The sequence below is a fragment of the Schistocerca americana genome, chromosome 1, assembly GCF_021461395.2.
Source record: "Schistocerca americana isolate TAMUIC-IGC-003095 chromosome 1, iqSchAmer2.1, whole genome shotgun sequence".
NCBI classification, from domain to species: domain Eukaryota; kingdom Metazoa; phylum Arthropoda; class Insecta; order Orthoptera; family Acrididae; genus Schistocerca; species Schistocerca americana.
Genome location: NC_060119.1, coordinates 637731758 through 637757909, shown reverse-complemented (window position 1 = coordinate 637757909; position 26152 = coordinate 637731758). Strand labels below are relative to the sequence as shown.

At 40.8% G+C, this 26152-nt stretch overlaps 1 protein-coding gene across 1 annotated transcript in view; it reads left to right on the top strand.

Annotated features, from left to right (window-relative positions):
- Positions 1 to 26152, top strand: part of LOC124607584 (EF-hand domain-containing family member B) — a 367336-nt gene that overhangs the window by 320331 nt on the left and 20853 nt on the right. The window contains exons 6-7 of the mRNA XM_047139916.1: positions 11889 to 12114; positions 12320 to 12515. Coding sequence (XP_046995872.1) covers positions 11889 to 12114; positions 12320 to 12515 — 422 coding nt within the window. The remainder of the gene's footprint in view (positions 1 to 11888; positions 12115 to 12319; positions 12516 to 26152) is intronic.

Sequence of the window (26152 nt, the reverse complement as noted above, 5' to 3'; positions counted from 1 at the left end):
GGATGATAAATAGTTTAGACAAGAAGAGAATAGAAGCTTTTGAAATGTGGCGCTACAGAAGAATGCTGAAGATTAGATGGGTAGATCACATAACTAATGAGGAGGTATTGAATAGAATTGGGGAGAAGAGGAGTTTGTGGCACAACTTGACACGAAGAAGGGACCGGTTGGTAGGACATGTTCTGAGGCATCAAGGGATCACAAATTTAGTACTGGATGGCAGCGTGGAGGGTAAAAATCGTAGAGGGAGACCAAGTGATGAGTACACTAAGCAGATTCAGAAGGACATAGGCTGCAGTAGGTACTGGGAGATGAAGAAGCTTGCACAGGATAGAGTAGCATGGAGAGCTGCATCAAACCAGTCTCAGGACTGAAGACCACAACAACAAAAACAACATACAATGAGAATATTGTTCAATGCTACCAGTATGGGCATAAGAAAAGTAGTATATCACATCTACTTTAAGTCAGTAATAAGGTATGGAATTGTATTTTGGGGTAACTCAAACCCTATGCGTCGAATACTAAAACTTCAGAAGACCATCATTAGAAATATGCACAATGTCGGACAAAGAAAATAATTTCAGCCAGTCTGAGTATACTATGTGTTCCCTCACTATACATATATAAGCTGATTATCTTTGTACACAGTAACCCTGATTTATTTGTAGCGAATCATTTTCAACATGATTACAACACCAGAAATCAAAATAATTTTATACTGCCCACCCACCGTTTAAAACTTTACACTCAAACTCCACATTATATGGGTATGAATATTTGTGACAAAGTGAAAGGACGAGAATTGCTCAGCATAAATTTAGAAACACTGAAAAAATCCTTATACGAGAAACTAGTGCAGAAACATTATTATTCAGTGGAAGAATTCATAAATGACAAACTGAAAATTTGAGCAGGAGAGAGCAAGTACTTAGGACTTAATCTTAAAAGTTCGTCACTTTTGAAGAAAAATTATTAATTGCTTAATTAAGTAATCATTCAGTACTGTATGTTATATTACTGGTATTATAAGGAAATTTTGAAAAAAACAACATTTTGTCTATGGAGCGCGTGACTGATTCTCTTGTAAAAATTTTTGTTTATTTATACACACAATCACATGTTTATGACACAGTCATAACCGGTTTTGGCCATACGATGATCATCTTCAGATTCTAAAACAACACAAAAGAAAATTTATATTAAAACCTAAAAAATAAGTGCTATATTTAACAACACTTATTAGTAATATACTGAATTTATGCAAAATACGTATAGTTCATACCTAAAGGCGGCATACACTGAACACAGGTTCATGCGTTGTCAAACTAGCTATAAAATGTGAAACACCGGTCTTATATAGATATAAAAATTTGTTAGATTTTGTTCACCATCTTTGCGCTAGATGCGCACATCCTCTGGAAGATAGTCATAATTTTTCAAAAGCCTAAAATATACAAATTTACTATTAATATTTAGGTCAAATGTACATAAAATTTAAGATTACAGAACAGATTGTTACTTCAGTAAAATAACATTTCAGAACAAGGAGAAAACATTGCTATAGGTGGAAATACAAGTAGCACTTGTAGAATGTATTTCTGATGCCCGATGGCGCTGTATTTCCGGCTATTGCCTGTTTATGCTGTTGTCCATTGGTACAACAGGGACGACACGGGCAGGACCATGAGTGAAAATTGTAAACTAGTTTTTGATTTTGACGAGTCTCCTGTACTTTTAAGTCAATGGCTTGAAATCTTATGTTATGAGACAATAAACTTCTACTTCTACTGCTGCTCCCCATGAAACACCAATGACATGAGCCTCCCATAAACTACCCCAAATGGTGATAATCGTAGTGGAGAATGGACTTTCGAATTATATGCACCTACAGTGAAGTATAAATATATGTCACAATTGTTATGATGTGTGTTCACATAATGGCTCAACATCTTTCTGACTGTGCAATGCACCCTCTCTGTTTAACCATTAGCCGGAGGGTGCAGTGGAGTTGGCTTTAACTTCCTAACCTTTAACAGATTACACAGCTGCTTTAACAAATCTGACGTAGGCCCATTATCAGTGATCATAATTTCTGGCACTCCAAATTTGAACACCCATATGTTGACCAATGCTTTTGATCAACAATAATTAACACAAATAGATTCTTGGATGCAGTCCTGTTAAATGGCTCGAGGCCATCCAACACAACCATTTTAAAAAGTTCCGTTGCTTCTGGTAACCTCTGCAAAGGTATTAACTTGCTCACATTGCGCACAAACCATTCCATAACAATCCACATCTTTCCTAGATTTCCACAAATAATAATCCGCTATTTGCCTCGTCACTGTTCGACAACCGTCATATTCAAACAACACGCGGTCATGCATTTCTTTCGGCATTTCCTAGTTTAGCATTGTTGGCACTAGTACTCATGGCCTCTATCTTTTTGTTTTACATAATAACCCATTCCACACATTTAACTGCAGCTGCAGTGAATACTGTTTGCATTTTGTGTCAGCCTATTACGCTGCTCACCATTGTGCACGTTAATGACCCAGTTTCTGTGTCACTGCTACTCAACTGCTTAAACTATACATGTTAGTGTGTCTCTTGTGAGAGTTGTGTATGACTTCATACTCGAACTCACTTAGCCTCAATGCCGATCTAGCCAGAATATTATAAGTGTCATTGAGCTCCAACAACCACTTAAGAGCTGTATGGTATTTTACCACTTTAAACCTCTTTCCATACAAACAAAACCTGAAATGTGTGATTCCATACATCATATTAAGCACCTCCTTTTTGTCATTGAATAGTTTTTCTCTGCTCTATTCAACTGTCTACAGGCATATGCTACCGGCTGCCCTTCTCCACTTACTACCTGACTGGGAACACAGTCTATAACTTGATTAGAGGCCTCGGTTGACAACATAAACTCTTTCTCATAGTACAAGCAAATTAGTGCTGGACTTGATGGTAATGCTCTCTTTAACTCCTTGATTGTGTCCTGGAGTTCCTTTATACATTTGAGCTTTAGCCCCTTGTTTAGCAGTCACGTAAGTGGTCCCACTATAACTGCAAAACTCTTTATGAATTTACAATAATAATTCCCTAAAACTAAAAGAGATTGTGACCCTTTAGTATTAGTAGGAATCAGAAATTCCTGTACTGCCTCTGTCAGCCTTGGAGCTGTCTTGATCCCTTCTCTGCCAATAATGTGCGCTAACTACATAACATCTTGAAATCCAAAATGCCATTTTTCCATACTTATGTTAAATTTGCTGCTTGTAATAATCTAAAAACCTCAAAAATGTTGCATATACCCTGCCATATCCTTCATGTAAACAATTATATCATTTAAGCATCCCATGCGCTGGTGAGGTCTCAGTCCCCTCAGCACTCCACCCAACAAATGCTGAAGTGTTGTTTATTTTCTAACTGGCATCCTGCAATACTGAACATGGCCCCAGGGGATCGAGAATGCTGTTTTCAGGCAGTCCACCATATGTGGTGCCCACTCCTCGGATCTAAGGTATGTAAGTGCTTTCATTGCCCCAAACTGTAAATAGTTTAAGTGATGTTTGTGATTGAATATGCATCAGTTTTGATTTTGCTGTTAAGATATCTGTAGTTACAACACAATCTACTTGTATATCTTTTGGTCTCATTTGGTGGCTTTTATGGTACAACTACTATGGCTCTGCTCCATTTACAAGAAGGGGGATAAAGAGATACATCAAACGATTGACCATCTTCAATTTTGCCAGCTTTCTCAAAAATATTTGAAAAGATTGTGTTCAAGCATCTCATTAAGCATCTGACGGTAAATAATATATTGCCCAAGTCACAGTTTGTATTTCTTAAAGTTTCTGATATAGAGAAAACTATTTACACTTACAGTGAGAATGTACTTAACTCATTAGATAATAAATTAGAGGCTACTGGCATTTTTTCTGTGACCTGTCAAAAGCCTTTGTGTGAACCATAGCATTCACTTAGGTAAATTAGAATATTATGATGTCAGTGGCAGTGCTGCGAAATGATTTGAGTCTTATCTACCCAACAAGAAACAAAGAATGTTGTTGCGAAATTCCTGAGCAGTAAGCAGTCAGTCTTCACATATGACTGGGAATTATTACATGTGGTGTTCCTCAAGGTTCCATCTTGGGTCCATTGATTTTTCTTGTGTACATTAATGACTTCTGATCTGTTACATTGCCAGATGATAAGTTTGTTTTGTTTGCAGATGATACAAACATTGCAATAAGTAGCAAGTCAAGTACAGATTTAAAATATCTGATAATCAAATTTTCACTGACATTAATAAGTGGTTTAAAGCTAATTCACTGTCATTAAGCTTTGAGAAGACCTACTATATGCAGTTCAGAACCTGTAAGAGACTTCCTTGCAGCAGGTGTATAACATACGAAGACTTGCAGACCGAAGAGGTTAAATTTCTGGGATTACAACTCGATAGTAAATTCAGTTGGGAAGGGCAAACCACTGAATTTCTTAAGTGCCTAAACAAGTCTGTATTTGGAGTCAGAATGAGGTCAAATGTAGGAGATACAAATATACAAAAACTTGCACACTTTGCTTACTTTCATTCTATTATGTCATATGGGATCATATTCTGGGGCAACTCATCAAACCAGGCCAAAGTTTTTAGGGTGCAAAAGCGTGTGATAAGAATCATTTGTGGTGTAAATTCAAGAACATCATGTAGAAACCTGTTCAAGGAACTTTGTATCCTAACCACCACTTCTCAGTATATTTATTCCTTACTGAAATTTGTTGCAAGTAATACATCTCTATTTCCAACCAATAGCTCAATACATAGTAAATACTGGGAATAAGAACATTCTACATAAAGGCCTAAAATCACTTACCTTGGTCCAAAAAGGGGTCCAATATTCAGGAACATATATTTTCAATAAATTGCCAGCAACCATTAAAAACTTGGTCTCAGATAAAGCACAGTTTAAACAGAGTTTGAAAGACTTTTTGATAGGAGACTCCTTCTCCTCTGTAGATGAATATCTTAACAGAGACTGTTAAGCCAGCTTAAGTAAAAATGTCTGTTAGACTTCAGTTTTGTCAACAGTTGGTCACAACTGTCGGGATAAGGTATTTTGTGCATAATAAACTTATTAATAGTGCATACCCATGTTTCATTATGACAGCTTGTTAATTCTGTAAATATTAGCTGTTCCAGTTTACTGCATTGTATTCACCTATTTCGATAATCTCCTGACAAATGATCATGGTAGTAAATATTATATTCAAATGTTTTATGTTTTTATGTTATATTTTCTGACATGTTCCATACCTACGAGAATCATCTCATGTTTTGGGTCTATGGAATCAAAACTGAATTTAATCTAATCTAATCATGGACTAGCGCTTTTCTCTGTTACCTCATCCACTAACTGTTGATCAATGAATTCTTCTAACACTGGTTGTAAACATTGCAGTATATGGTAAGGTCCACTTCATAACAGTGACTCAATTCCTGTGGATATGATGCTATGTTACAGGTATTGCTAGTAAAGGCCCTCAAGGAAAAAACAAATCTTCAAATTCAGACAGTAACTTATCCATCTCCCCCACGAGAAAAAAACAATTCCCCAAATTCAAACAGTAATTTCTCCCTCTCCAGTCAGTCATTACCTCTGGTATGCTCCAGCTTCCAATGCAATGCAGTTTTGTCAGTGGTTTGCACAGTACCCTGGCACACACTGGCAGGTCACCTACCCACATAATCCAGGACTTCCAGATTAGCTACCAACATTCTTTTAGTGAGCTGTACTCCATCAGCATCAACATTGTCTAAATTCTTGGGCACTACATTCCCATCCAATTCCTCCAATACGTGTACTATGGTTCTCATTACAAAGCAATATGATATTTGTAATGCAGGCCATCCCAGTACCATATCCACCCAGACCAACTTCCCAGTATCTTTGGCACAGTATCATGCGATTTGATCCTTAGTATTGTTGAATGCAGTTCAAGCAGTGCACCCCCTTAAAATTGACGCACATTGCATCCATACTTCACAGGTGACAGTTTCCCCTAGCTGCAACATCATGTCTCTAAGTTGAACTACATGTTGCCTAAGGTCAATTTTGGCAGCTGTGTTATCAGAAAGTGTAATCCTAAGATCAAGCAGTAACCATTACTTACTTGGGGCACAACTTCTATGCCTCACTTAAAACACTTTGTCCCCACCTGGAACTCTATCATCATTATCTCTATCTCCATGAAAATTATAGTGCAACAGGTTTAATTGCCTCTTACCAATTTGTCCATACTTGCCAATGTCATACACTTGTTGTTGTTGTTGTGGTCTTCAGACCTGAGACTGGTTTGATGCAGCTCTCCATGCTACTCTATCCTGTTCAAGCTTCTACATCTCCCAGTACCTACTGCAACCTACATCCTTCTGAATCTGCTTAGTGTATTCATCTCTTGGTCTCCCTCTACGATTTTTACCCTCCACACTGCCCTCCAATACTAAACTGGTGATCCCTTGATGCCTCAGAACATGTCCTACCAACCGATCCCTTCTTCCAGTCAAGTTGTGCCACAAACTTCTCTTCTCCCCAATTCTGTTCAATACTTCCTCATTAGTTATGTGATCTACCCATCTAATCTTCAGCATTCATCTGTAGCACCACATTTCGAAAGGTTCTATTCTCTTCTTGTCCAAACTAGTTATCGTCCATGTTTCACTTCCATACATGGCTACACTCCATACAAATACTTTCAGAAATGACTTCCTGACACTTAAATCTATACTCGATGTTAACAAATTTCTCTTCTTCAGAAACGCTTTCCTTACCATTGCCAGTCTACATTTTATATCCTGTCTACTTGGACCATCATCAGTTATTTTGCTTCCCAAATAGCAAAACTCCTTTACTACTTTAAGTGTCTCATTTCCTAATCTAATTCCCTCAGCATCACCCAACTTAATTTGACTACATTCCATTATCCTCGTTTTGCTTTTGTTGATGTTAATCTTATATCCTCCTTTCAAGACACTATCCATTCCATTCAACTGCTCTTCCAAGTCCTTTGCTGTCTCTGACAGAATTACAATGTCATACACTATGTGATCAAAAGTATCTGTATACACCCAAAAAAAATGTTTTTCATATTAGGTGCATTTTGCTGCCACCTACTGCCAGATACTTCATATCAGCGACCTCAATAGTCATTAGACATCGTGAGAGAGTAGAATGGGGTGCTCCACAGAACTCACAGACTTTGAACGTGGTCAGGTGATTGGGTGTCACTTGTGTCATACGTCCATACGTGATATTTCCACACTCATAAACATCCCTAGGTCCACTGTTTCTGATGTGATAGTGAAGTGGAAATGTGAAGGGACATGTACAGCACAACAGCATACAGGGCAACCTTGTCTGCTGAGTGACAGAGACCACCAAAAGTTGAAGAGGGTCGTAGTGTGTAATAGGCAGACATCTATCCAAACCATCACACAGGAATTTCAGACTGCATCATGATACACTGCAAATACTATGACAGTTAGGCGAGAGGTGAGGAAACTGGGATTTCTTGGTCGAGCAGCTGCTCATAAGCTACACATCTACTGGTAAATGCCAAACAATGCCTCGCTTGGTGTAAGGAACATAAACATTGGATGACTGAACAGTGGAACTATATTGTGATGAGTGATGAATCATGGTACACAATGTGGTGATCCGATGGCAGGGTGTGGGTATGGCAAATGTCCGGTGAACATCATCTGCCAGCATGTGTAGTGCCAACAGTAAAATTCGGAGGTGGTGGTATTATGGTGTGGTCATGTTTTTCATGGAGGGAGCTTGCACTCCTTGTTGTTTTGCATGGCACTATCACAGCACAGGCCTACATTGATGTTTGAAGCACCTTCTTGCTTCTCACTGTTGAAGAGTAATTCGGGAAAGGCAATTTCATTTTTCAACACGATCGAGCACCTGCTCATAATGCACACCCTGTGGTGGAGTGGTTACATGACAATAACAGCCCTGTAATGGACTGGCCTACACAGAGTCCTGACCTGAATCGTATAGAACACCTTTGGGATATTGTGGAATGCCAACCTCGTGCCAGGCCTCACCGACAGACATCAATACCTTCCTCAGTGCAGCACTCTGTGAAGAATGGGCTGCCATTCCCCAAGAAACCTTCCAGCACCTAATTGAACATATGCCTGCGAGAGTGGAAGCTGCCGCCAAGGCTAAGTGTGGGCCAACACCATATTGAATTCCAGCATTACTGATGGAGGGCACCACAGACTTGTAAGTCATTTTCAGCCAGGTGTCCAGATACTTTTGATCACATAGTGTATGTCCCTGTGTCCAAACAAAATTTGTGCTTTCCACTATTCACTATTATGACCTTTTCATTCGGCCACTCTATTGGTATTAGTTGCTTCTTAATTGCTTCTTAACTTATCTGGAATTCTAAGTGGTGTATCTGGGGATCCCTATTACATTTAACACCTGTATATTTATCTCCAGTTTCCCCTTAACTTTTCTGCAGTCATATGGGTGGTGCCCAACCTACCACTCTGAGGTGGTGTCATTGTTTCTGCACATGTCTCATCCTCTCACATCTATAATGCTTAACAGTAGTGGTGATCACTCCTCTCTTATCCCACATTCGTATTACCACCTCAGTCTTCTCAAACTCCATGGCTAATCTGACACAGAGTATAAATCAATTGGGGTACTTGTTCACTTCCTTCTAGGCATATCAGGGGGAAAGCCCCTTAAAGATATGTCCAGTGCCCTCTGCTTACTTGTGGAGTATAGCTCTATTTGGCTGTTTACTGTCCCCTCATTCATGTGTCTGCACATTTCACTTTTTGTGTTCTGTCCACAAACTTTTCTACCAACTAGTGATGCTCCTTTGACAGACTACGCAACTGCCCCCAAAAAACCCTCACAATACTTTTTCTTCTTGTACCTTTGTAGCGGGCCTTTTTCCAGTTCATCTAATGTATGCACTACTCTTAGGCCCTCAGTACATCTGAGATACAACTTGTAGGAATATCAACAATCTGGAGTTTGCATTGTTTGAGATACACCTTGGCTTCCCCTACTAACTTAACTTTGCCACCTGTAATAATTGAACCTGTGACCACCCCAATATTACCTGGTAACAGCAGGTCATTGAAAAAAGAGACTACACACTCAGTCGGCTTTCCAGAAAAGAGCATGACCATACCAGCTTTGACTGGATCTAATAAAGGAGTGGGTTGCTTGGCTAATTCCAATTCTTCCTCCCTAGCTGCAAGCCTGTTACACAAGTCTGCATATCTGCTTTCAATTAAGCCATTTCATTAACCAATACTTGAAATGCCTCCTGAATGGTGATAAAATTGCACTTGCGGCACTGCTGTTACATAACTTCTTCTCCATTACACACCACGGAACACAAAAATACATTCACAACAGACCTTGTTACACAACAAACATATCATCTTATGTCTTGTCATCATCTATCTTGTCTTATCGACATCCATCTTGACTCTGTGCACCGACTAGCCATATGCCCCTTCCCAAAGACAATTAACACACGTAACTGGTTCTACCTCTGTACAAGGTGCTCAGTGCCCTGTCAAATTACACTGACCACATCTCATGTTCCTTTTTGAATGATCAGCTGGTTTACTATGCTGTAAAAACATAAACCTCGTATCCTTAAGTATCACTCACATAGACAGTACACGCCATCTACACATAAAACAAGGAAACAAACACAAAAACCAATAGTCTGCTCACTCAACCCACTGTTTTATGAAACTGCATGCAGTGGTTGAGAAGCAAAGCTGCGCGGAAGTCGACTGTGCTGACACCAGTGGCCAGACGAGGTCCACAAGTATTTCTGACACCACTCTATAGCAGCTTGGGATGAGTGGGGTCACTACGGCATAGAAGTGGTGGAGTGGTGGTTTGTGGAGGCAATGGTGTTGGCCAGGGGTGGCTAGGAAAACTACACTGCAAGATACATCATATTTTATATCATCCCAATATACAACATCGGAGTGCTGCAATGCACCTGGATATGCCTCTCTAGGGCCGTAGTCCAAAGGTTGGCCGTTTGATATCCACATCCTGCTTTGCAGGCATTGTTTACCCCACTCAACAGCACGTGCCTGAGTTAGCACTATGTGGCCCTGAGTGAGCAGTGCCAGTGACACACAGGTCTGCTGAATTCTCATAGGCATCCACTGCTACTGGGTTAGAAGTTCACCCTGGCGTGGAAGGAAGCAGTACCCCCGTGGCTGTAAACCACTGACCCCCAGGGGGCTGTAAGGCAGTGGAATAATTATTATCGAGATGGACTGTGACATAACAGGGCAAACCTTTCATCTGTCAGCTTCTGGATAGGGGAAACCAAGTTGAACATTATGCAGCTTCAGTTGTACTGACCAGAGGAGTTGATAGTGATCCTTCCATTGTGAAATCTGACCTACCTGAATGAAACATTGGATCCTAATCTAGTCCTATCCTTAAACCGGCTAATTGGCATACTACAGTGATGTGTTTCAGTAGATAAATGTTCTCCCATGCGCAGCAATATCAGGAAGAGGAGCAGCAGCAGCACACGATCAAGAGCAGAAGCACACAACCACAGGCACCGTGTTAGTCTTGACTCTGTTTGCACAGCATTCATCTACCTTAAGTGGAGGCCACTCGTCAATGAGATCCTGCAGTACATCAGATACTGATGGTCTTGTTAAACATTCATAGATGGGAAGGTATGACAGATGAAAGAACCTGGATACAGTAATGAGAGTGTTGTAGTGTAAAATATAATTAATTGTGATTTATGTATAAAAACAAAGATGAGGTGACTTACCGAACGAAAGCGCTGGCAGGTCGATAGACACACAAACAAACACAAACATACACACAAAATTCAAGCTTTCGCAACAAACTGTTGCCTCATCAGGAAAGAGGGAAGGAGAGGGGAAGACGAAAGGAAGTGGGTTTTAAGGGAGAGGGTAAGGAGTCATTCCAATCCCGGGAGCGGAAAGACTTACCTTAGGGGGAAAAAAGGACATGTATACACTCGCACACACGCACATATCCATCCACACATACAGACATACGTCAAGTGTAGCAGCCATCTTGAAGACTTGCTGTGATGGCGCCACTCACGGGAACAGGTTGAACTAAGTTTGAAAACAGGAGGGAAGGATGTATCTACACACTGTAAAACTTTCACACATGCAGAATGAAAACTGTATTTTTACAAAAATAGTGTGCACTTCTTTTGGAATGACCCTCGTAGTTTTATCTCCCTCTTTCATTGTTCTATTGCTGATGCAGTTGGCTGTGGCCATCTACTTTCTAACTTTCTAATGCTTTGAGGAGATGACAAAACGAGCACAGCACTACATCTCGGAGCACATTCTTTGTGTTTGAGCATGCTCAATTTGTTATTGCTGAAATGTAACAGTTATTTATGTCATGACTGTGTATTATGTAACACTGTAGTCATTAGCAGCATCAGCTACATACCTTCAAGCTCAAATTTATATCCTGGCCTTTCCATTTTCAGTATGTTTTTGACACAAAAGTCAAGTATTACATTCTTTTGATTATCTTTCCAGAGACACAAAATAATGATTTTTAAGAAAGTAAAAGGGTGTCCGCAGCTATTCTGTTCATGTATTGAGTCTTCCAGAACTGCTGACTTTTGGAAAACTCTATGAGTCACTGCTGTTTTTTTAATAAGTCAATTTCGCTAAAAAATGTGTCTCAAGTATTAGTGTCATTACAAGCTGTAACTAGAACATGAAATTTAGGAATGATTTAGATAATTCTATAGTAAAAACTTATACTGCAGTATTTCTGTTACAGAAATCATGTGCTTGAAACATGTGTGCCACGAGGCCATATATTTGGTAAAACAGAAGACCGCATTCTTACTTTGGGTGATGTAATGCGGCAGACAGAGCCAAGCCTTGAAAAACAGGAACAAATGGATTACTTTGGCTACATCAATAAAATCCGATTTGTATTAAAACACCAAGACCCAGAATTTCCTTTTCAAGATTTTTATGAGAAACTGAAAAATTGTGATACAGTATGTTTGAACATTTTACAAGTATTATATATAATTTTTAGTGGTGTTTGCATTTAATGCTTTCATTCATTACAGTGTGTTCTCAGAGGCTCTCCTTCATAATGGGATCTGTAGAACACAATGATCAGATCCAGATTATTTAGTTAGTTCATTAAAAATTTTCTATTTACTTTTTGGTAATCCATTTTGTCATTTTTTTTCGCAGCAATTTAAAAATGTTATTCCATTAGAAGAATTGTATCATGTATGCAATCAGTATAGAGTTCCTGTAAATCAACGTTTACTTGAAGGACTTCTGGCACTGACTAGCATTTTAAGTGAAAAGAAGCATGTGTATTACAGAAAATTTTTTGAGCTCATTAATACAAATTTTGCACTTCCAGAAGTGCCCAAGATATGTGGTACGTAGTAATACTTTTATATTTAAACTTCAAAAGCACCATATAAATTTCCATGTGTGCATAATTATTGAAAATAAAATCAGCTACATAAATAGTAAAGGAAGTAATAGGCTAGTCATCAATTATTTCTTTTTTTGTGTGAATTTCATAAATGTATATTAAAATGTTCAATAAAAATAAACTTCTCTCAAAGAAATTTTGTACCACCCTCATGACTTACATAGTTTTGTGATGCAATTCTTCCTTTCTTTGAACACAGAAAATCACTGAATACAATCGTCTGTGTACTGAAGGTAAAAATAAACCCACATTCTCAGTGCAGTTCAGTAGTGAGCTATGCCTCCATCCCAACAGGAAAATATGGACCATGAACATTGACCTATCCATTAAAATGCACAGATGGATCATTTCAAGCTTAACTCATGCACGTGTTGTTCACTTTATGGTAAGAGTATTTGCTGTCAGGGAATGTCGCCCATTGAACTGATGTACCCCACCAGTCATGTTATTTGAACGTTCATCTGCTGTCAAAAGACACAAAACATTAATAATTTGCTTTACAGTGTTTGCCTGTAGTCAACAATACCTGCTGATAACCACTGCCTACAAGATATGGCTTGTGTGTATCCTCTGGTAACATTATTAATGTGAAAAATGCCAAGTTGTTCTATGGGTGAAACCCAGCTTAAACTCTAGGCTCCACTATACACACTATAATGGGCTTTGTAAGTCAATTCCAAGTTCAGTGGAAGGAAATGGTATACTGCCTCTAATAGGGCTGTGCTCAGTAAAGCACTGTGGTGTTCAAACCAACCTTCAGGTTGATGATTACATTTCCCCTTTCTAGGCATCTTAAGAAGAATTCAACAGAACTGCATGCTGCCTTTTTGGAGCAAGTAACAACTATTTTAACATGATCAGTTTGGCTTCTATGCATCCATTATAAGCAACAATACAAACCTGCCTCTAAAAATATCACCTAGAATTCCTTGTTGTTGTTGTTGTGGTCTTCAGTCCTGAGACTGGTTTGATGCAGCTCTCCATGCTACTCTAGCCTGTGCAAGCTTCTTCATCTCCCAGAACCTACTGCAACCTACATCCTTCTGAATCTGCTTAGTGTATTCATCTCTTGGTCTCCCTCTACAATTTTTACCCTCCACGCTGCCGTCCAATGCTAAATTTGTGATCCCTTGATGCCTCAAAACATGTCCTACCAACCGATCCCTTCTTCTAGTCAAGTTGTGCCACAAACTTCTCTTCTCCCCAATCCTATTCAATACCTCCTCATTAGTTACGTGATCTACCCACCTTATCTTCAGCATTCTTCTGTAGCACCACATTTCAAAAGCTTCTATTCTCTTCTTGTCCAAACTGGTTATCATCCATGTTTCACTTCCATACATGGCTACACTCCATACAAATACTTTCAGAAACGACTTCCTGACACTTAAATCTATACTCGATGTTAACAAATTTCTCTTTCTCAGAAACGATTTCCTTGCCATTGCCAGTCTACATTTTTATCCTCTCTACTTCGACAATCATCAGTTATTTTACTCCCTAAATAGCAAAACTCCTTTACTACTTTAAGTGTCTCATTTCCTAATCTAATCCCCTCAGCATCACCCGATTTAATTTGACTACATTCCATTATCCTCGTTTTGCTTTTGTTGATGTTCATCTTATATCCTCCTTTCAAGACACTGTCCATTCCGTTCAACTGCTCTTCCAAGTCCTTTGCTGTCTCTGACAGAATTACAATGTCATCGGCGAACCTCAAAGTTTTTACTTCTTCTCCATGAATTTTAATACCTACTCCGAATTTTTCTTTTGTTTCCTTTACTGCTTGCGCAATATACAGATTGAATAACATCGGCGAGAGGCTACAACCCTGTCTCACTCCTTTCCCAACCACTGCTTCCCTTTCATGCCCCTCGACTCTTATAACTGCCATCTGGTTTCTGTACAAATTGTAAATAGCCTTTCACTCCCTGTATTTTACCCCTGCCACCTTCAGAATTTGAAAGAGAGTATTCCAGTTAACGTTGTCAAAAAGCTTTCTCTAAGTCTACAAATGCTAGAAACGTAGGTTTGCCTTTTCTTAATCTTTCTTCTAAGATAAGTCGTAAGGTTAGTATTGCCTCACGTGTTCCAACATTTCTACGGAATCCAAACTGATCTTCCCCGAGGTCCGCTTCTACCAGTTTTTCCATTCGTCTGTAAAGAATTCGCGTTAGTATTTTGCAGCTGTGACTTATTAAACTTTCCTTTCATCAATTAAATTCAATATTTCTTCTGTTACCCAAGGATTTCTATTAGCCCTCGTCTTTTTACCTACTTGATCCTCTGCTGCCTTCACTAGTTCATCCCTCAGAGCTACCCATTCTTCTTCTATTGTATTTCTTTCCCCCATTCCTGTCAATTGTTCCCTTATGCTCTCCCTGAAACTCTCTACAACCTCTGGTTCTTTCAGTTTATCCAGGTCCCATCTCCTTAAATTCCCGCCTCTTTGCAGTTTCTTCAGTTTCAATCTGCAGTTCATAACCAATAGATTGTGGTCAGAATCCACATCTGCCCCTGGAAATGTCTTACAATTTAAAACCTGGTTCCTAAATCTCTGTCTTACCATTATGTAATCAACCTGATACCTTTTAGTATCTCCAGGATTCTTCCAGGTATACAACCTTCTTTCATGATTCTTGAACCAAGTGTTAGCTATGATTTAGTTATGCTCTGTGCAAAATTCTACAAGGCGGCTTCCTCTTTCATTTCTTCCCCCCAATCCATATTCACCTACTATGTTTCCTTCTCTCCCTTTTCATACTGACGAATTCCAGTCACCCATGACTATTAAATGTTCGTCTCCCTTCACTACCTGAATAATTTCCCTTTTTAAATTTTCTAACCTACCTGCCCGATTAAGGGATCTGACATTCCACACTCCGATCCGTAGAATGCCAGTTTTATTTCTCCTGATAACGAATTCCTTTACCTAATCAAATTGCCATAAGAAGTTATAATTAATTATCTCTTGGACACTTGTGCAGCAAACACAATTTCAAATAACTTCAATCACACCATGAGGTACATTAAAACTAGCCGTATGTGGAGGGTAAAAAATAGAACTGTTATATGGTTGTGTGGCTGAGAGCCATTGTTGTCATTCCAATCACAACTGACACCACACTGAAGTTTGTTCTTTTACTGTCTGGTTGATTAGGCAATAATTCACGCCAATTTCAGATTCCATTGATTCTCAAATATTACAGTTTTGGCTGTGATCAATAAGTGCTTTTCTTTTTTTCGAAGAAACAAGACAGATCTCTGTTGGATTTATGGCCAAAGACTGAAAATCTCATTTTGACCTTAATCACAACATTCCACAGCCCTAAAAACTGGTTTTCTTATAGCCTGCATACTACATGACACATGGGAATACATCAACACACAAGTCCCCGAAATGGCGTCAAATCGAAAGACTTGCACCCAGCGAACGGTCTACCCAGCGGGAGGCCCTAGTCACATGACATTTACATTTATTTATGGGAATACATAGTATAACTGGTCACCAGATCATAAAATTTGTAATTATTTATGCATATTTCACAAAACATAATTCTATGTAGTATAATGGGATAATTTTCTTGGTTTGTGAAAGTAGTAAATGTGTTGTGTAAAGCTGATAGTTGAACTCCTTGCATTATCTTCAAGTACTGTAGCATCAATCAGTATATCTACTTATGGGTTGAACATTCTCAATACTGCAGGCTAGATCAAATGAAAAACTTGCAGAGGATTGATTATTGGTGCAAGGACTCTTAATCCTGAATGTAAATAAAATAAAGTTAATGTATTACGCATAAACAGTCACGAAGATCCATTACAGTTTAAGAACACTATTGACAGTAAATCATCAGGACTGGAATGACCACATACGGTTAGTTGTAGGAAAACCAGATGCCAAGCTGAGATCTACTGGAAGAGGAAATTTAATTCATCCACAAAAACAGTGGCTTACAAGACACTTAACTTGTTCAACCAATTCTTGAGTACTGTTCATCAGTCTGGGATCACTTATCATGATGGATTAATATACGAGGGGAAATACAATAAAGTAAGATGTGTTTCACCATGGGTCCATTTAGTAGGCATCACAACACTATGGAGATGCTCGACAAACTCCAGTGGCAGACAATATAAGAGGGGTGGGGTAACATGCATCACGGAAAGATATAGTATTGAAATTATGAGAATTTACGTTTCAGAAAGAGTCAAGCAACATTACTTCTCCCTATTTATGTCTCTTGAAATGGTCATGATGTGAAAACCACAGGAAGAGGGGAAATTATGGTGAGAGCAGAAGTAATACCACACTTGTGGAGTGTAGATATAGATGTAATGGTATATATATTTTCATTAGTAAACTGGAGATATGGCTTGGTAGCAACTTCTTTCATAAATTACATAGTATTCTAGGGCAGTCTCTCTCTCCAAATATGACAAGAGTCTCAACGAGGGCTCCACAGACCGAGATTATCGTCCCTACCTAACCCCGAAACAGATCTACCTCACCTCATCACCCCTGTCACCTACCACACCTACCATCACCCATATACCCACTGACTGGCTACAATGGAGACCCCGCATGATTCATTACTACCCACAGGAGGATACACAAATTACATTCTCTTTTTTGTGCCATGAAATGAGAAATAGCCTTGCCATCTCTCATGCAGTGGTATTCCACCATCCACCCAACCTGTCTGGCTGCATGTACAGTCACTGTCAAACTGCAGCCTAGAGATAGCTGGACCACTCAGCATGTCGCCCAACATGATGTGCTTGACTTCAACAATTGCTTCATTGCCTATGTAGTGTGGATTCTTTCCACCAGCACCAGCTTTTCTGAAATGCATAGGTGGGAAATCTCCCTGCAACTTATCCTTCCACATCTACATCTATACTCCTGAAGTCACATATAGAGTGGTGGGGGGTATTTTGAGTACCACTGTCATTCCTCCCCTTTCCTGTTCCAGTCACTAATGGTGTGGGGGGGAAATGATTGTTCGTAAGACTCTGTGCAAGCTGGAATCTCTGTTATTTACCCTCATGGTCTTTTTGTAGGAGGAAGCAATATACTGATTGATTCTTCTAGGAATATATATTCTCAGGAACTTTAACAATAAACTCACTGTAATGTAGAACACCCCTGTTACCAGCAGTTAGTTTTATGTGCTCATTCCAATTTAAATCATTCTTTATGCACACTCCTAGATATTTTTTGGATATCGCTGCATCCAGTGATTGCTCTGCAATCATGTAATCATACAATAATGGGTCTTTCTACCTAATTATGTGCAATACGTTACATTTGTTTATGTTGGGGCTGACTGCCAGCCCCTGCACCAAGTGTTGATCCTCGCAGTGTTGATCCTCTGCAGGTCTTCCTGCATTTCACTACAATTTTCTAGCATTGCAACCCCTCTGTATACAAAAACATGATCTGTGAAAAGCCTCACAGAACTTATGAAGTTACCCACTAAGGCATTTATGTATGCTGTCAAAAGTAATTGGTCAGCAGGAAAGAACTAATGATCAAGTCTGAACACACTTTATTCAACTAAAACACCTTCTTGGCGTGCACTAATTTCCAAATGAAGAACAACAAGAAACCCAACAATTTCTGTGGTGGCAAAAGCCAGGTAAGAGTACCAGACAATGAAAAGAAATAATAACTAATAATAATACACAATTACAAAGCTGCGATGCACCCAACAAGATACAACTTTCTACTGAAGGCTATGCCAAGTGTCTACTAGGCTAGAGCCAGCATAGGTATTGACTGGAGCTGTCCTAGCTATAGGTACACACTGCTGGTCTGACTCTGCTGGCGTGTTTCTAACACTGATTCAGCAGAGGGCTACATGAAGTCACATTAGTGTCTGTCACATGGATTTTCACGAAGTAGTGCTGTATTTTTATGCAGAAAATCTGTTGATGTTTACATCCACTGGTGAGCTCTTGAAGGAAGGTTGGCAGCCCACTTTTCTTGTCTGTTATGCAGGCCCTCTAACTGATAAGGGACCGCTACAACGTTTCTCCCCCTGGAAAAAAGAATGCACAGCACCACAAATGTCCATAGGAGTAGGAGTGTCCCAGTCAACGTCCATAGGTTCGTGGTTGGCAGGGGCTGGAGGCAGTGATGCAGCAGGAGCCGCTGGCAACAGAGGCAGGCTGAGGCAGAGGCAGAAGTGGAGGTTCCGTCACAGGGTGGCCAGCGACAGGCTCTGGCAGCTCCCACGGGGTGTCGTGGTCCACCAGATGGGGGCAGAGCTGGTTGAGGTGTCGGTGGCCAGTGGAACCATTGGCCCACCAGAGCAACGCCATCACCCGGCCGCAGAGCTTGGTGATGACAGCAGGCGCCCAGCGTATCTGTGGATAAGAGAAGATCTGTGCCCAGACCTCCCACCCGACGTGGAAGAAGTGTGCCAGAGTGTGGGCGGGAGGGTGAGAAGTCTCAGAAACAAGGACAGATAAGGGAGAGTGGAATGGTCAACTGTGACGTATCTCAGCTGGACTTTTACTGGCATGGTGGCGCAGTTTGTAGCCAAATAAAGAAGCACGGCCTCCACCAGTGGATGCTGGCTCAGCAGCTTATCGAGCTGCATCTTGAATGTCTGCACAAAATTTTCTGCCTGGCCTTTTGATGCAGGGTGGAATGGGGTGATATTGACAAGGGAAATCCCATTGGCAGCACAGAATTGCTTAAACTCAAACATAGTAAACTGTGGACAGTTATCCATAACAATCATTTTGGGGAGTCCCTTGACAGCAAAGAGGTGCTGGAGAATTTTGATAGTCTCAGCAGAAGTGTTGTTCATGATGTGGGATACATAAGGGCATACCGACCCGGAGTTGATCAGGATGGGCCACTGGGAACCATGAAACAGCACTGCGAAATCCAAGTCGAGACTTTCCCATGGAGCAGCTGCAACTGGCAACGAAAAACACAGGCGCAGGGGTGCTACCTCACGCATTTGGCACGTGGTGCAGACCAACATGAGGGAGGCAATGTCTTTATCCAATCTGCATTAATAAAGGTGTCAGTGGGCCAGCTGTTTAGGGAGGATGACTCCCCAATGGCCAGCATGGAGGAGGCTGAGGACACAGCGGCACCATGAATGTGATATGAATACCCGGGGAATGTCCGAACCACTGTGCAAAAGCATGACGCCACTGCGGAAAAAGAGACTCTGCTGATGATCACAAAAATGTTGGACTTCCACATCGCAGGCGCTGCAACAGCTGGTCGGTGAACCCGCAGCAATTTGGCGGAAGAGAGCTTGCAGTGTCTGATCCTGAGCGGTGGCCTGCCGGACTGCATCGGCATCCAATGGAAGCATGTCCACAGCTGCGTCCACATTTGGTTTCACATGGAAACAAAGCAAGGGGGAGGAATCAAACTGACGGTCCACTCTGGCAGGCAGCCGGGAAGGGAAATCGGCATGCAAATCAGAGGTGCAATAGACAATATCAAAGTCTAATGTCACCGGGAAGAGCGCCCAATGCTGGAGATGGCATGCTTTCAGGGTTGGCACTGCGGTATCCAAGTGAAACAAAGAAATCAAAGGTTTGCAGTTGGTCTGCAGAGTGAAATGACGACCATACATGAAATCATAGAATTTTGTCAGGGTGAAAACCAGCATCAAAGTTTCCTTTTCAATTTGACTATATTTGGTTTGAGTGTTGATCAATTTTTTGGATGTGAAAGCCACCGGTCTATCAATGCCGTTGACCACTTGCAAGAGGACCACAACCAGGTCATAGTCTAATGCACTGGCGGTGACGATGAGGGGCAGGGAAGGGTTGTAAGTGGCCAGACAAGGTGGGCGGGAGAGAGCCGACTTGAGACTTAAGAAAGCCTGCTCACATGCCGCATCCCAAACACAACGCACGCCCTTGCATGATAACCCGGTCAGGGGCATCAAAATCTCTGTGGAATAGGGTATAAAATGCCGATAGTAGTTATTTGACTGAGGATGGATTGCACTTGCTTCACATTGGTGGGAGAAGGCAGGTTTTGAATCACCTCGACACACTCCTTGGAAGCATGTAGGCCGTGGGCATCAATCGTGAATCCAAGATAACTGACCTCACATGCAAAAAAGTGACACGTTTCTTTCCGGCAATACAGATTAGTCTTGGAGAAAACCTGAAACAGCCTATCCAGCTTGTCTGCGAGGTCCACCACAGACGAGCCACCGGCAAAGACATTGTCCAGATAATTTGCCGCACCAGACACCGGACTTGTGAGGTGTTCCAAACCATGTTGGAGAATGGTGGGGGCACTGGCAATGCCAAACAGAAGGTGATTGTACTGGAAACGGCCACATGGAGTATTGATGACTAGCATCTGCTGCGATTCATCATCCAACAGCAGCTGCGGTGATGATTTGTGACAAGCCTGTGCATCCACAGGAAGCGTAGCATCTACTTGATGTTTCTGCAAAGCCTGACACAAAACAGCAATATGGCCCATCCAGCTGCAAGCCATGCACCTTGCTCGCCAGTGGGGGCACTCTGGCCATTGGGAGTCCGGAAACAGTCCGGATATGATGGAAAATGGATGAAAGACTTTCTGTCACTGGACGTACCAACGGACTGACGAGTCTCCCGCTCAGTGCTAGCAACTGGCGAGGCACGAAAACAGCTGGGTCAAGACGTGGCGGTTGTAGCCGGTGAGACCATTCAAATGCATGGGTGATCGGCAGACAGATGTTGAGGGACGGGTTCTGTTAACTTCAAAATATCTGCCCAAAGACCCTCGTCTGGTATGTGAAACACCACCATATTGCAAATCAATGAAGAGGCATAAGACTGCTTGCAGGCAACATTAGCGCACTGGAATTTGCATCATGGGAGAGACCCTGGAGCATCATAATCCATTCCCAATACAACTGACCTGGAGACTTTCGACAAGAAAGAAAGTCTGATGGGTGGAGGTGACGTGTATTTGTGCGTCACAGTACTCAAAAAGGCAGCCCTTAACATAGGTAAATGAGAGATTGTGAGGGGGCTGCTCAGGGTACAATTCTTGAATTAAATTATAAACCTATGGACTGACTGACTGGCATAAATTGACCATGGTTCAACAGACCTATCGGAAGCCAGAAACATTGGTGGAGCCATGGGCAAAGTATTCAATTTACCCGCAATGGAATCAACTCTGTGCGCTACCTCTTGCAACACTGGGAGTGAGAACGATGTTCTGACCTTGTGAGCGCTCCTTGAATCTGCTGTAGAGTTTCCATCAAGGACTGAAGAAATTCCTCTGAGGAGGACATTTTGACCAAAAATTAAAGTTTTATCCTTGTTGCCAATTACTGTAGTGTTCTGTGGTCAGCAGGAAAGAATTAACGATCAAGTCTGCACACATTTTATTTAACCAAAATGCCTTCTTGGCATGCACTAATTTCCAAACGCAAGAACAATAAGAAACCCAACAATTTCTGTGATGGCAAAAGCATACGAGTGTACAAGACAATGAAAGGAAATAATAACCAAAAACTACGCTACACTACTAAATTCCCTTGCCGCCTCAGAACATGTCCTACCAACCGATCCCTTCTTCTAGTCAAGTTCTGCCACAAATTCCTCTTCTCCCCAATTCTGTTCAGTACCTCCTCATTAGTTACATGATCTACCTATCTGATCTTCAGCATTCTTCTGTAGCACCACATTTTGAAAGCTTCCATTCTCTTCTTACCTAAATTATTTATTGTCCATGTTTCACTTGCGTACATGGCTACACTCCATACAAATACTTTCAGGAAAGACTTCCTGACACTTAATTCTATACTCGATGTTAACAAATTTCTCTTCTTCAAAAACACTTTCCTTACCATTGCCAGTCTACATTTTATATCCTCTCTACTTCAACCATCATCCGTTATTTAGCTTCCCAAATAGCAAAACTCATTTACCACCTTAAGTATCTCATTTCGTAATCTAATTCCCTGATTTAATTAGACAACATTCCATTATGCTCATTTTGCTTTTGCTGATATTCATCATATATCCTCATTTCAAAACACTGTCCACTCCATTCAACTGCTCTCCAGGTCCTTTGCTGTCTCTGACACAATTACAATGTCATCAGCAAACCTCAAAGATTTTATTTCTTCTCCATGAATTTTAATTGTTACTCCAAATTTTTCTTTTGTTTCATTTACTACTTTCTTAATACACAGATTGAATAACACCGGGAATAGGCTACGACACTGTCTCACTCCCTTCCCAACCACTCCTTCCTTTTCTTGCCCTCCACTCTTATAATTGCCATCTGGTTTCTTACAAGTTGTAAATAGCCTTTCACTCCCCGTATTTTACCCCTGCCGCCTTCAGAATTTGAAAGAGAGTATTCCAGTCAACATTGTCAAAAGCTTTCTCTAAGCCTACAAATGCTAGAAACGCAGGTATTCCTTTCCTTAATCCATCTTCTACGATAATTTGTAGGGTCAGAATTGCCTCACATGTTCCAACATTTCTATGGAATCCAAACTGTTCTTCCCTGAGGTCAACTTCTACCGGTTTTTCCATTCATCTGTAAAGAATTCATGTTAGTATGTTGCAGCTGTGATTTATTAAACTGATAGTTCAGTAATTTTCACACCTGTCAGCACCTGCTTTCTTTGGGATTGCAATTATTAAACTCTTCTTGAAGTCTGATGGTATTTCACCTGTCTCATACATCTCGCTCGACAAATGGTACACTTTTGTCAGGGCTGGCTATCAGTAGTTCTAATGGAATGTTGCCTACTCCTAAGGCCGTGTTTCGACTTAGGTGTTTCAGTGCTTTGCAAATTCTTCACACAGTATCATATTCTCCCATTTTATCTTCATCTACGTCCTCTTCCATTTCCATAATGCTGCCCTCAAGTACATCACCCTTGTATAGGCCCTCTATATACGCCTTCCACCTTTCTGCCTTCCCTTCTTTGCTTAGACCTGGTTTTCCGTCTGAGCTCTTGATATTCATAGAAGTTGTTCTCTTTTCTCCAAAGGTCCCTTTAATTTTCCTGTAAGCAGTATCTATCTTACCCCTAGTGATATATGCCTCTACATCCTTACATTTGTCCTGTAGCCATCCCTGCTTAGCCATTTTGCACTTCCTGTCGATCTCATTTTTGAGATGTTTGTATTCCTTTTTGCCTGCTTCATTTATTACATTTTTATATTTTCTCCTTTCATCAATTGAATTCAATATCTCTTCTGTTACCCACGGATTTCTACTAGCCCTCATCTCTTTACCTACTTGATCCTCTGCTGCCTTCAGTATTTCATCAAAATGGTTCAAATGGCTCTGAGCACTATGGGACTTAACATCTGAGGTCATCAGTCCCCTAAAACTTAGAACTACTTAAACCTAACTAACCTAAGGACATCACACACATCCATGCCCGAGGCAAGATTCAAACCTGTGACCGTAGCGGTCTTGCGGTTCCAGCGCTTAGAACCGCTCGGCCACACCGGCCGGCCACTATTTCATCTCTTAAAGCTACTGTATCTCTTTCCCCTGTTCTTGTCAAGCATTCCCTAATGCTCTCTCTGAAACTCTCTACAACCTCTGGTTCTTCAGTTTATGCAGGTCCCATCTCCTTAAATTCCCACCTTTTTGCAGTTTCTTCATTTTTAATCTACAGTTCACAACCAATAGATTGTGGTCAGATTCCACATTTACCCCTGGAAATGTCTTACAATTTAAAACCTTGTTCCTAAATCTCTGTCTTACAATTATATAATCTATCTGAAACTTTCCAGTGTCTCCAGGCCTCTTCCAAGTATACAGCCTTCTTTCATGATTCTTAAATCAAGTGTTAGCTATGATTAAGATATTCTCTGTGCAAAATTCTACAAGGCAGCTTCCTCTTTCATTCCTTATCCCAGTTCCAGAGTCACTTACTACTTTTCCTTCTCTTCCTTTTCCTACTATCGAATTCCAGTCCCCCCATGACTATTAAATTTTTGTCTCCTTTCACTATCTGAATAATTTCTTTTATCTCATCACACATTTCTTCAATCTCTTCGTCATCTGCAGAGCTAGATGACATATAAACTTGTACTACTGTGGTAGGCCTGGGCTTCATCTCTATCTTGGTTACAATAATGTGTTCACTATTCTGTAGTAGCTTACCCGCACTCCTATTTTTTTATACATTATTAAGCCTGCTCCTGCAGCACTGCTATTTGATTTTGTATTTATAACCCTGTATTCACCTGATCAGAAGTCTTGTTCCTCCTGCCACCGAACTTCACTAATTCCCACTATATCCAACTTTAGCCTATCCATTTCCCATTTTAAATTTTCTAACCTACCTACCTGATTAAGGCATCTGACATTCCACGCTCCGATCCATAGAATGCCAGGTTTGTTTCTCCTGATAACGACGTCCTCCTGAGTAGTCCCTGCCCCGAGATCCGAATGGAGGACTGTTTTACCTCCGGAATACTTTATCCAATATTGACACATCATCATTTAACCATACAGTAAAGATGCATGCCCTCGGGAAAAATTACGGCTGTAGTTTCCCCTTGCTTTCAGCTGTTTGCAGTACCAGCACATGGTTAATGTAACAAGGCCAGATCAGTCAGTCATCCAGACTGTCATAGTATGCGAGCTGACATTGGTTTGCTGTAGAATTTTCGAACATGTTTTAATGTCATAATATGCAAGCATAAAACATGTTCAAAAATTCTACAACAGGCCAATGTCAGAGATACACGTCTAGAGTTTTGCGTGTGTGTGTTAGAAGATCTTTCTTGAAAACCTGCGTTTTTCTCCAGTCATCCTCGAGGTCTCAACTTTCAGTTGTTTCTGTTCTCAACCTGTCTCCCTCGCCTTCCTTGTTCCAACTGTAGCCTCTCACACATGACTCCTATCCCCCAGAGCACTTTCAATCATTTTCTCTTGTCTGCTTCTCATCGTTCACTTTTTACCCCCTAGGCACAGCCCTCCAATCCTGCGCTTAGCAACAAGGTCACCCATATGAGGCAATAAGGGTGTCCCCCCCCCCCCCCCCCCCCCCCCCGCCCTCCAGCTCTCAAGGAAAGGAAAAAAAATATAGTGATTTAAAAATCAGTATTACACAGGTGTTTAACAGGGACAGAACTGGAATTTTTTGTGGATACTTCAAAATCCCTATTCGTCTTCCAAAATATTAAAAATACTCCATACGCCCAGGTCTTGGCCCTACTACAATCTATCTAAGGGCACTCTCGCTTAGCAGCCTAGCACCATCCTGTCACCATCGTGTCCCTGCACAATCCCACAAGCAATGCTACAGCATCAGTGTGCCTGTATGCCATTCAACACATCCTCTATATGGTGGGTATCAGTCTACTCCATTTCATATTGTTGTAATCTTCTAGAATGTAGAAATGCAAAAAAGCTTGATGTCTAATTATACGTGCACAAAAGGAGGTATCTTCATATTTACATATCAGAATTATTGTTCCATTATATTACATGTGTATAGTGGTACTGAAAAGGATTGTAAGATCAAAAGGTTTGTTGAAGGAACAGTTTTTTTTTTCTTTGTTTGTGCAATTCAAAAATTTGGTGCTCCCCCCCCCCCTCT